The following is a 13,405-nucleotide window of genomic DNA, read 5'->3' as shown; positions in this document are numbered from 1 at the left end:
TAACCCAAAATTATTTATTAAAAATATATTCAGATATCTAAGCAGTTTATGTCTAATTATCATTTTGTTATTAGTTTTATGACATCATGGTATACAAAAATACAGCCTGCACAACTTCTGTCTTTTGGAGTCTTTATTTAGGAGTAAGGCTGGTGGCGAAGTTGATGGTTATATTATTTATCATGTTGAATATACTTAAATATTCTAAGGAACTTACATTAATTACATTACTTAAATTTTCATGTCCTTTTTTGTCAAGAGTCAAGTTTACTGCAAAATTGTATATTAATTATGTTCCTTTTGAATTTCTAAGTATTTTTCCTTTATTTTGTATATATGCTATATTATATGTTGCATGAAAGTTCATGACTAAAACTACCAAAAAACAAAAATCAGACTGGCCTTGTATTTCTCCTCTGTAATGGAAAATATGTTTATAATTGATATTTATTATTGTTGTTATATTACATGCACACACACATATTCAAATTGCTGTATCATTACATCATTTCACTGTACACAGATGGGAAAGAATATGACCCCAAAATTCTATACACAGACATATTATCTTTGTTGATGATGTTATTTAATCAGTATAAAATTATCCCATTAGTATTTCTCAGTATCTTAACTAGCAGAGTTTTTTAGCTCAGTGTAAAATTGCCACCCTTGTGTAATTTTATTTACATTTGCCTAATACCATTTTGCAATTTTCTTTGTTTGTTGTCATTTTATTATAAATGCATTTCTTGTTGACTACTTATCATTTAGGGAGATCATTTATAAAGCAGGACTTACACGGATGGGGCAGGGATGGCACTGACGTATAGGTATCTCTGATCAAGGACAGTGTGGTAAGAACTGAGGTCAAGGCCCTCTTCCAGAATCAGGTTTTTTCTGCCTCAGAAAGAAAGGATCTATAGGTAATGTAATAGGATTCCAGATCAAATAAATTGACTTGTACTCAGTGCAAATTCCTCTAATATTTTGACCGCTAGTCTTGGTTCTCCCTACCCTAAGTTTTAGTCTTTTTCTGTTGTAGGAGATTGCATCAGACATTGTTCAACATGGTCACAGTTTAACTCAAAGGAAGAGACCTTGTAGACCCTCTGTTTTATCAATAATTATGCCACCTAAGTAAATGAATAAATGAACAGGGATAGCATTATTGTTAATACTTCTCCCATTACTATCATTTATACATTTTCTACTAAAATAAAAGCTATATAATCAAATTTGGCTTTAAAATGCTGACAAAATATCACACTTATATATTACCTTGCTATTTTCAAATGTATTGGTTGTAGTAACTATTAATAGTATGCTATATATTTATGTATAAAATCACACATATAACTTTGCTTACTCTTTCCTATAGAATTGGTGATATGGGACTAATTCAATTTCTTGATGGCCCTGTGAGCACAAAGATAAGAGAGCTAAATTTAAGTAACTGTATCCACTTGGGTGATGCCTCTATTGCGAAGCTATCAGAACGGTATGATAAAATAGTGATACTACTTTACATCATATTATGAATAATTTGTATATTTGCTAATAGGAGAGATCAGAAATAGACTTTTGAAGCCATTTGGAAAACATCAGCGATGCCCAGAAGCTGATCCAATATTCAGTGAACCCAAGCAAGATATGGAGTCATAGACTGAATTGATCTTTTGATTATATCTAAGATATTTCTTACTAACTTCACCTTAGAGAAAGTTTGAGATAGAATCACTCATGAAGTTATGAAGAGCTATGTCTAGGTAATTTCTCTGTACTTTTCAAGGATATTATCTGTACATAAACCTTTATTTCAGTGTTTCCCAGGGGCTACGCTGGTAGAAACACTGGTGGGTTTATACTTGATCCTCTTTACTTGTCAAAGGTCTTGTGTATACTAAATGGTTAAATCCAATTCTTGTAGCAAACTTGTAACGATAAATGAGAAATTTAACTTTGAACTTTTAGTGGTCATTTACCATAATATCTACACCACAGTTCTTGCAAATATGTATGAATGTAACATTTTTTTCTTATTAGAAATTGTAACATGAGACAAAATCAAAGATTTATGTCTTATGTAATAATCCACCTCTTCTCCATCCAACTTTGTAATGTCAAATTATTTCCACTTTAAGCTTGCTTTTATGACAAAAAAAAAAAAAAGGAAAACCCTTGTTTCAATAGTATTTGCTCTCCCCAGGTAGTTTTTATACGAAGAAATTGCTACTGACAGTATGACTAAAAGCTAAAATTAATTCTTAATGATACTTTCTTTCAGCTGTTCTAATTTAAACTACTTGAGTTTACGAAATTGTGAACATTTGACTGACCTAGCAATTGAATTTATTGTAAACATCTTTTCTTTGGTATCAGTAGATCTCTCCGGGACAGATATCTCCAATGAGGTAAAAAAAAAAATTCAAACAGTTCAATGACTTCTATTGTTATCTGTAATATAATCATTTTCCATTTTGTAAACAATGGAGAAAACAATATTTTTATTTCTTTAATTATTGGCTTATAAAGGGCAAGTTTGGGAATATTGTTTCTGTAATAGTGATAGACAAGGTTATTTTTAAGTCAATAGCCTTATTTCTGTTTTAAAAAATGGTAAAATACACTATTTTTTATTTAAGGAAAGTCCTTTTCAGATCAGAGTGTTACATGATCTGAAATTTGTTTCAGTAATAGACAATTGGTCATTGTGGAAATAATATTTTAGATGGGCATAAGTATATTTTTCTTGTGAACTGCACATTCTATAAGACTACCTGAATGACTTAAGATCTAAGTCTTTAGTCCAAAATTGAAAACTAGAAATGGCCTCTTCAAATCTACAAAAGGATACATTTTAAGAAATATTTCCTGCAAGCTGCTGTTGCATTTCATCAGAATAGAATCCAGGTCACACCCATCCTATTATTCCAGCACTGCCCCAATTAACAATTAAAGTGGAGATAAACCCAGAGATTTGTAATGTTTCTGAAAGACTTTAATGGGCTGTAGTTAGATAAGGAATGTACTTGTTTCTCTTGAAAATTAGAGCATTGGGAGGGAGGGATAGAAGAAGACAAGAGACTGAGGAACTGTCTCCCATCTGCTTGCTAAATCCTCATCTCTCAAGCTCAGCAGATTTCACGTGTCTCTGAGGTTTTACGGACAAGTACAGGAACTACTCTATGTGCATTTCCCCCCCAGTGCATCCTTTAAAATGACCTATTTCTGTTTCTCACCGCATTATTGATATTCGTGTTATATGTTCATGCTTCCCCACACATTCGGTGGGTTCTTTTTTAAGTAAAGAACTGTGTCTGTTCATTGGTCCAAGTTCTTTCCTTTCTTCATCTAAGAGTGAATTTAGATTCAGCCTCCATTCTTTTAGGTGGTCTCCTCTCCCCTTCCTTGGAGTGTCATCTAAGTGTATGTAGTATGAGAGTGGGAGGTGGGAGAAGTCACACGTAGTCAACTCATTATGGTGGAACCAAGTCTAATCTTCTCAATGCTGTCTTTTGTCCAATCCTGATGTGTCTTCCCTATCCCAGCTCCAAGGTCCTCTCAAGGCTTCAGGCTCCTTTGTCATATGTGCCTTGCTCTGGGCCCCTCTGGGTCATCCTGGTTCATGGGTAGTCTGTGAGGCCTTCTTAAGCCCATAGTCCTAGACATCCCCCATAGACAGTTCCTTTCTTTTACATCTGGGTATTTTTTTTTTTCCCACTGTACAGCAAGGGGATCAAGTTATCCTTACATGCATACATTACAATTACATTTTTCCCCACCCTTTGTTCTGTTGCAATATGAGTATCTAGACATAGTTCTCAATGCTATTCAGCAGGATCTCCTTGTAAATCTATTCTAAGTTGTGTCTGATAAGCCCAAGCTCCTGATCCCTCCCACTCCCTCCCCCTCCCATCAGGCAGCCACAAGTGAAATTAGAGCAAAAATAAACCCATGGGACCTAATCAAACTGAGAAGCTTTTGCACAGCAAAGGAAACCCAAAAGAAAACAAAAAGACAACTTTCAGAATGGGAGAAAATAGTTTCAAACGATGCAACGGACAAGGGCTTCATCTCTAGAATATATAAACAACCTATACAACCCAACAGCAAAAAAGCCAATCAACCAATGGAAAAATGGGCAAAAGACCTGAATAGACTGTTCTCCAAGGAAGATATACAGATGGCCAGCAAACACATGAGAAAATGCTCAACATCGCTGATCATAAGAGAAATGCAAATCAGAACTACCTTGAGATACCACCTCACACCAGTCAGAATGGCCATCATTAATAAATCCACAAATTACAAGTGCTAGAGGGGCTGTGGAGAAAAGGGAACCCTCCTGCACTGTTGGTGGGAATGTAAACTGGTACAACCACTATGGAGAACAGTTTGGAGATACCTTAGAAATCTATACATAGAACTTCCACATGACCCCGCAATCCCACTCTTGGGCATCTATCCGGACAAAACTCTACTTAAAAGAGACACATGCACCCGTATGTTCATTGCAGCACTGTTCACAATAGCCAGGACATGGAAACAACCCAAATGTCCATCGACAGAGGATTGGATTCGGAAGAGGTGGTATATATACACAATGGAATACTACTCAGCCATAAAAAAGAATGACATAACGCCATTTGCAGCAGCATGGATGGAACTAGAGACTCTCATACTGAGTGAAATGAGTCAGAAAGACAAAAACAAATACCATATGATATCACTTATAACTGGAATCTAATATCCAGCACAAATGAACATCTCCACAGAAAAGAAAATCATGGACTTGGAGAAAAGACTTGTGGCTACATCTGGGTATTTTTGCTCTCAGAGTCACGCTTCATCCTTCTCACTCTCCTGCAGAGTGGCTCACTCATATCAGCTAGAATCCAGCTGTATTTGGTGCTCGTGAGACATTTGTGAACAATGGGAGGGTCAGAAGAAGGGAGAGGTCAGGGTTTTCGTCCACCTTTCCTTGAATCATTATCATCAGCTACATTTCTATTGTGATCTACTCCCTTTAGTCAGCACGGCTGTGGTTCCAGCTTCCCTGTGACCTTGGACTCTGGGCTCTTCCTGTTGTTCTTCCAGCATAAGGATGGCGGTGGCTTCCTGCTGCTGCTAATCTCTAGATTTTGCCATTATTTCATTAGGCTCCTCAGTTCTCTAACACCTGTGTAGTCAATTCTCTTTCACAATTAAACTTCCTCAGATTTGAACAGAGTTGTTTTTGTTTTCCTCATTAGACCTTAGCTGATAGAATGATAAGCATAGGAACACTCTGATGCCATGTTGCTTTTGCAACCATACCAGGGCAAGGCAGAATGAGTTCTCATGTCTTAGATCCCCAAACCTATCAGAAGGTTCCAACTTTCTCCCTAGCTGACTAGAATCCAGAGAGATCTAGAACACAGCCCTGCATCCCAGCCAGCAGCTCATTCCTTTGCCACCTCTGGCTCTCCCTTCCCCCACTTCTTCCCCCACAATCCCTTCCTTCCCCCTCCTCCTTTCTCTCTTCTCTTCTCCTTCCCCCTATGCTCCTCTCCATTCTTCTCTTCTTTGCTCCCTTTTTCTCTTTTCTCTTGGAATGGATTCTTTATCTAATCTGGGGGGGGGGTGTGTGTGGAAGAAATGTCCCAACTGATTACATGGTTTAAAAAATGTCATGCTCCAAGTCTTTCAGGGTATAGAATGTTAAGCTCACAAGTCTAGTGTTTTTCTCCTGTGTTATTCTATAAAAACCCTTCCCTGACACATAGAATTAGAATGCCCAGCTGTTGTCTGAAAGATCACAGGGTAACAAGAGGGATCAAAGCGCATTATAAAACACATCAAAATATAATTTCCCTATAAGCTTGGAGTGTCTGGTGAACATTTGTTAAATTAACAAAGTGAGGCTTAGATGCTCTATTGTAGTTTTTAGCATTTGGAAAAAAAACTTTTTATTTTAAAGATCATATATTAAAATTTTATCAACCCAGGATAAATTAAAAATTTAGGAATATAGCCTCAAGTCCTCTCCACCTTTTTTATTTTCCTGTAAAGAATATACATGATCTGAGAGAGCTACAAATGGACCCTTCTGGAGAAGAAAGCTAGTTGTTTTCTGCTAAAAGACTGAAAAATAAGTCTTTTGGAGATTATTGTTTTCTTCCTCCAAGCCAGTTACAGTCTCGTCTCAAAGGCAAATGATTGACAGTACAATGCTACAGCAGCTGTGGAAGCTAACCTCAAACAGTCAAATTAAAATGAGTCAGCCCAGATGTCAACTTGGGCAGCTAAACACCAGCCTGGAGAGTAGGTCTGATGAAGTGCAAATATGATTACAGACTTAACATTCAGGATTTAAACTCTGGAATGTTACAGATACTCACCAGAGATCAAATGTGGTCATGTATACCTTTGGGGGGGGGGGGAAACAAACCAGTTATTATGTTCACTCTCAATTCTTTTCAATAGCGCTTTTTAAGAATCACACTACTTATTTAGTTAACTAATATTTATTCTGATTACATTGTGCTTGGTGCTGGGGATACTGGAATGAATAAAACAGACATGGCCCCTCCTTCTAGCCCTTCCATTCTAGTGGAAGACAGATGTGAGATGAATGGTTACAAAGTGTGCTGGGTGTGGGAGACAGAAGGGAAACTTAACCTGGCTCAGAGAGTCAGGGAAGAACTTCTTTTCCAAGAGAAAGAGAAGGGGTATGTGGTGAACAGTCTGCACAAAGGTAAAGATGTTAAAATGTATGGCGGCATGAAGGAACTCTGCACAGCTGGGTATGCCTGGACTGTGAGAGTGGTTAGAGATGATGTTTGAGAGATAGGCAGGGGCCAGGTCATGCGGGACGCAAAAGCCACAGTGCTCTGCCTTGTTGGCAATAGGACATTCGGTATTGTCAGTTAGACAGTAACATAGTCAGATTGACAATTTTTTTGGCCATGCTCACAGAAGTTCCATGCCAGGGAATGAGCCCATGCCATAGCAACCACCAAAGCTGCTGTAGTGACAATGCTGGATCCTGACCCGCTATGCCACAAGGGAACCCCCCAGACTGACATTTTGAAAAGATCGTTCTATCTAATTATAAAGCAGGAATCCAGGTGAAGAGTTGTGAGGGTCTGTATTAGGGCCAGAACCAGGGAGATGGTAGTAGGTCTGGAGCAGCAGATGTGAGAGAAATTTAGGAGAAAGGATCAACGCGAGCTAGAGATAGACCGAGTATGGGGTAAGAAAGAGAGGGAATCAAGGATGGTGCTATATTTTTGGCCTGGGTATCTGTGTAAATGGTGATGTCCCTTTCTGAGCTGTGTTCCTTTATAGTGGGAGGAGCAGGCTTGCTATAGGTTGGGAAAATAGGCATGTTTACTTTGCAACAACTGCAAGACAGCTTTATAGAGATGTAGAAGAGCTCTGGAAATAAGTAGGGAAACTGTTGAAATTTATTCCTCAGAAGCAGAAGAGCTCTTTAGGGTTGCAGTGGGTAACGGGGCATTGTGTTCTGAAAACCATGGATACTACTTATGAGGAAATTCATCAGCAAAGGCAAAACTATAGATATATAGAAATCTTGAAAGATGTTTAATTGAGAGAGCTAATTTTAATGGGGGCAGCAAAGAGGAGAACACAATTATTTCAAACTTCATACATTTCTTATATGGCTGTATTGTCCTCAGCCATTCCTTTTGTTGAAAATTTTGACTGATATATCATGTCACCCATGAATAAAAGCAATTTAGGAAGTTATCTGATAAGCATATTTTACAGAAAGAGGAAATACATCACATTTCTTCTTCTAATATAAAGAGGATGGAAGTGAAGTAAATAGCTTACTAATGTGGTGGTTTAAGGTATCTTTAAAAATATTTAATTTTCTATAGCTTTTTTCTTAATTTCTAATTTTCTGGGATGTTACTCATTCCCTTCTTATGCCAGAGGACTGTCTGAGTAGGAGGTTATATCTCCATGTATGTGGGAGAATGTTTTTCCACTAAGTTAGGAGAATGATCATTGCTGAAGACCACAGGATCCACAGTTAGGGCAGTTCAATCTGTTACTTCAGTTGCCTTAGTCACTGCCATACTTGTTGTTTAAAGGAAAAATGAGTCAGAGTAATATTCCAGACACTATGCTCAGACAGTGGTTTAAGAGGACTCTTTCATTTGCCTGATTTTCAAAACTGTTCACTATGAGTACTAGCTCCCGAGTGCCTGTGGTGTCAGTAGCCTCCTGGAGTCCCCACACTAGAATGTGAGATCCATGAGGCTGAGACTTTGTTTTATTCACTGCTGTTTTCCCAGAACCTCAGCAGTAGAAAACACTTGATAAATACTCATTAAATTAAGGAAGAGGAGTTCCCGTCGTGGCGCGGTGGTTAACGAATCCGACTGAGAACCATGAGGTTGTGGATTCGGTCCCTGCCCTTGCTCAGTGGGTTGACGATCCGGCGTTGCCGTGAGCTGTGGTGTAGGTTGCAGATGCAGCTCAGATCCCTCGTTGCTGTGGCTCTGGCGTAGGCCAGCGGCTGTAGCTCCGATTCGAACCCTAGCCTGGGAACCTCCATATGCCGCGGGAGCAGCCCAAAGAAATAGCAAAAAGACAAAAATAAATAAATAAATAAATAAATAAATTAATTAAAGAAGAAAGGCTGATCTCTAGAGATAATAAATGTGGATAAGATCTGTCCCCTGCAACCAATCTGAAGGGCAAGTGTGGCTAATTTCAATATGGCACAGCAGGTGTGGTGACAGAGGAAGCAATGAAAATGATCAATTAACAGCCTGTCTAACACAGAAGCATGCAACTGCATGCTTGTTCAGGACACTTTAGGTAGCTTAGTACTACTAGGGATCCACTATGAAAAGGAGATGTGGAGTTCCTGTCATGGCTCAGCAGAAACGAATCTGACTAGGAACCATGAGGTTTCAGGTTTGATCCCTGGCCTTGCTAAGTGGGTTAAGGATCTCGCGTTGCTGTGAGCTGTGGTGTAGGTTGCAGATGTCGCTTGGATCTGGCATTGCTGTGGCTGTGGTGTAGGCCAGCAGCTACAGCTCCAATTCAACCCCTAGCCTGGGAATCTCCATATGCCACAGATGTGGCCCTAAAAAGGCAAAAAAAAAAAAAAAACGGGAAAAAAAAGAAAAGGAGATGTCACTGAGGGAATATCATGCTATTCTGAGGAGCTTGGACTTAAGTCAATGGATGGTGAAGGTGCACTTAGAAGGGCAGTCACAGTCATGGCCAGCCTCCCATTTTAATTATTTGGGTTTTTTTCTCTGGGGGACAGATTAGAGAGGAGACCAGTGGGATTTAAATTTTTAGTAGTTAAAGAAAGAGATATGCATTTCTTGAACTAGGTCAGAGACCAGAATTAGTGTGGAAAGAACATATTCAAGAGTACTTAAGAGGTAAAAACTGAAGGAACTTGGTGACTGATTAGATACAGAAAATAAGGACCTGAGGGTGAGTAGGAGGATAAGAGTGATTCCAAATATCTGATTTGGGGTGGATGGAGAGCCTATCTCAAAAAAGGTTAGGTAATGTAAGAAAAGTAACAGGTGTTGAGGGAAAGGTGATTTCAGTTTTATTAAACTGAGTTAGAGTGTGTAGGATATATAGGAAAATGCTTGAGAGAGAGAGAGAGATCCTGAAGGGAGATTCAGGTTTAGGACTCATTAGCATAGAGGTGTGAATGTGCCCAGGATCCTCAGAGACAGTGTGGGGAGTAATGAGAAATGCACCAAGGAAGAACACAACAGAATACCCATATTTAATGAGTGAAGAAGATGAATCCATGAAGGAGACTAAAGATAGAAGGTGTAAAGTTTGAAGAGAACCAGGTGAGTGTAGTCCTGTAATGTTGAAGGAATAAGCAACAATGTCTAATAAAACAGAAATAGGAGTTCCTGCTGTGGCACAGTGGGTTAAGAATCTGACTGCAGTGGCTCAGGTTGTTGCAGAGGCATGGGTTTGATCCCCAGCCTGGCACAGTGTGTTAAAGGATTCTGCACTGCAGCAGCTGCAGCATAGGTCACAGCTGCAGCTTGGATTCAATCCCTGGCCCCAGAACTTCCATTCGCCATGGGTGCAGCCATAAAAATAAAAAAATTAAAAAAAAACTCACCAATGAACCCCAGAAATATAATCAGAGAAAGACCAAAATTTGAAAGAACATTTGCCTTTAATTAAGCAGATCCCTGCCTACCCCTCCAATATCATCTCATGTTCCTTCGCATCTCACTCCCTACCCTCCAGCCCCACTGCCACTTTTCAGCTCCTCCAACAAGCCAAATTCCTTCTACCTAAGGACATTTATACATGTTGTACCTTCTGCCTGGGATACTCCTCCTTTTATTTATGTGCTTGGGAGACTCCTCTTTCTATTCCTATCCTGAGCAAGTAACCACTGATGTTCCCAACAACAGCTACAGCATATTGACACAAGCTAACAATGCCTTTTAAGATATTATGGATGTAATTTATCTATGGTGAACATTAGTCATCCTATCCATAATTATCAGAAAATCACTCTCAGCCCAGGTCATTTCAAGGCAATATCAATAGGTTTTATTTTATTGACGCTTTCTTTCTTTAAGAAAACATAAATTACACGGTGAGGTTAATGTCTCTAGATTTTTTTTTTTTTTAGGTCCACACCCACGGCATATAGAGGCTCCCAGGCCAGGGGTCTAATCAGAGCTACAGCTGCCAGCCTGTGCCACAGCCACAGCAGTGCCAGTTCCAACCTGCGTCTGTGACCTACACCACAGCTCATGGCAACACTGGATCCTTAACCCACTGAGCAAGGCCAGGGATCGAACATGCAACCTCATGGTTCCTAGTCAGATTCGCTTCTGCTGCGCCATGACAGGAACTCCTCTAAAGGTTTTTCTAAATAACCAGACACTCTTTAGTTCCTAATGTACTGTGTCTTATCTCTGCCACATTACAGCATAGCTCCCTAGAGGGGTGTTGTCCTTGTAGATGGCCTCATAGTAATAGTGGCTCCTGAATTATTGGTAGCACCCAAATTACTTTCAAATTGAATTGCAAAAAATAAGCATAATCCTAATTGAATATTGGCATGTGGTTTCCATGTTAATTTTAATTGGATATGCTATGTCATTTCATTTCAGATATTTCTAGCCCCTGTCCCCCATCAAAATCTCTAAGACTAAATAATACACTAGAATAGAAAGAAACCAGTATGAGACTTTTGCAATAACTGGTGTAGTCAATATCTTTTATATATGTCCCTCTGCCTCCTCTATATCCTTGCTGCCACTGACATAGTTCAAGCACTATTTCTCCTTACTAACCTCTCTTACCTTAAGTATCACTGTCCTCAAATCTGTTCTCCATTCTGCTGTGGTGTGATCCTCCAGCATGCAGCTCTGAGCCTATCGTGCTTGCTCAGACTTCTTCAGGAGTTCCACACAGCTTTCAGTATAAAGTCTAAACAATCTAGTGTGGAGGACCAAGCTCTTCTTGAACTGGTCCCTTGCCTATGTCTGCAGCCTCGCTTCCAGCTGACTCCCACTTTTCCTCTTTAGCTCCAGAGACACAGAACTGACTTTGTTACAGCTCCTCAAACATATCATGCTCTCCTTACCTTCCCATTTCTGTGAGTTATTCTCTCCATCTGAAACACCCTTTCTTCTTATCCACTTAGTAAGTTTTTGCTCATTCCTCAAGTTTCAGCTCTATGAAGCCCTCCTGGAATTCCTGGGTAGGCTTAGGATCTCCCTGCCTTGTGCTGCCACTGTTCTTTATAATGCCTCCAATAAAGCAGTCAACTCATAGTTTAATGCATTTTCCCACACCTGTCTCCTTACAACATTGTAAGCTTCTTGAGGGCAGAGACTAGATCATCCTACCTTTGGGATGCTCAGCATAATGCCTAGTACATAAGAGGCATGTAAAATATTTGATCAATCAGTGAGTGAATGAGGGATTAAATGGATCTGGTACTATTTCATTCCTCTCAACCAAACACAAGTTTTTTAAAATTCCACATTTTCTTAGTTATGCTCTGAGCTGGAGTGGGAGTGCTTACAGCTGCATGTCTTAATCTGAAGATACACTTTCAAGAGACCACCCATCTGCATGGAAAACACACACAAAGCCTGAGGTTCAGTGCAGGATAACCTCTAAAGCAGGAAGCACATTAAATCACTTGGGATTTAAGAAACAGAAAGAATGGGAGTTAAAAGGGAGCAGAGTAATTCAGGGACAAATGGATTGGCCTTGGATTTTTAAAAAAACCACATAAGTCTGCCCTATGGTGCTTTTTCATATGGAGCAGGAACATTTCTTAGTCCATTCCAGGCCCTTCTTCCCAGCCAGTGTCCTTATAGGAATCTGCTGGTCCCATCACTAGCAACAGTAGTTTTTCTCATGGAGGTTATAGTCAATTGCCTCCCGTTTCCAGCAAAATGCCCACTAAACACATGGCAAAAAGAAGTGACCAACTTAAACCTGTCACTTCTCTCAAGGAGAATCTTTGGTGACATAACTTTCCTCCCAACCTTAATCAGGAAGGAGGCAAGTCATCTCAAGGTGAATTGCTCTATTTCCAGATAACAGAGATGCGTATTTTCCTTCCCTCCAAAAATATATACAGTACCTATTTCTAAAGGCAGTCTTCTTTTAGACTTGTAGATAGTAAATTAGGTTGGAAAGGTTGACATATTTTAAAAAGAAATATGACTGCACAATTCATACTAAAAATCAAGTAATTAGAAATAAATAAAAATAATTGAGACGAAGAAAAGGTAAGTTATTCTTATAAAATTGAATCGCTAACCAGAGCATAAAAGGGGAGATCACTTGTGAGGTTAATATACATTTTCAGGGACATTACCCAAGATGGCATTATCAGTGATTTTAGACAGAGGATGTGTAAATTGAGATAAAACATATTTCCAAGTAAAAGTTGTGTTCTTTATTCCTAAAAGAATGTGGTAGGCAGCACCAAACAGAGGGAATTTTTCAGAGAGAGCCATATTAAATATAAACACTGATTCCCACAATTACAAAGGGAAATAGATTCTATCCAAGAACTCTGAGAGTATGCCAGAAAGATAAAATTTGGTCCATAAAAAAGATAATTTTATAAATAGACTACTCATTCATTCACAAATACTTATTCATCGTCAAACACTAAGCAAGCTCTAGGCGTACTAAATTCACAGACACAGTCCTGATCTCAAGGTACAACCTAGTGGCAAAACAATGATGACAAGAGTAACAACATTAAATGGTTAAAAGTTACTAAAACCATGAGTTTAGAGCATGGCTTCACATCCTTGCTGCTATCAACACATCACAAGATCTCAGGCAAGTTACTTAACCTCTCTGCGCCTCCATTCCTCTCTGTTTAAAACAATGATTATATTAC

General features: G+C 39.1%; 1 protein-coding gene across 1 annotated transcript in view; it reads left to right on the top strand.

Moving 5' to 3' along the window:
- The window catches only part of FBXL13 (F-box and leucine rich repeat protein 13), a 201,586-nt gene that overhangs the window by 145,913 nt on the left and 42,268 nt on the right, over positions 1 to 13,405 (top strand). Inside the window, exons 16-17 of the mRNA XM_047752710.1 lie at positions 1,379 to 1,498; positions 2,285 to 2,411. Coding sequence (XP_047608666.1) covers positions 1,379 to 1,498; positions 2,285 to 2,411 — 247 coding nt within the window. The remainder of the gene's footprint in view (positions 1 to 1,378; positions 1,499 to 2,284; positions 2,412 to 13,405) is intronic.

The sequence above is a fragment of the Phacochoerus africanus genome, chromosome 11 (assembly GCF_016906955.1).
Source record: "Phacochoerus africanus isolate WHEZ1 chromosome 11, ROS_Pafr_v1, whole genome shotgun sequence".
Classification (NCBI taxonomy): domain Eukaryota; kingdom Metazoa; phylum Chordata; class Mammalia; order Artiodactyla; family Suidae; genus Phacochoerus; species Phacochoerus africanus.
Note: the sequence above shows the minus strand (reverse complement) of the source record. Positions and strands in the feature narration are given on the sequence as shown.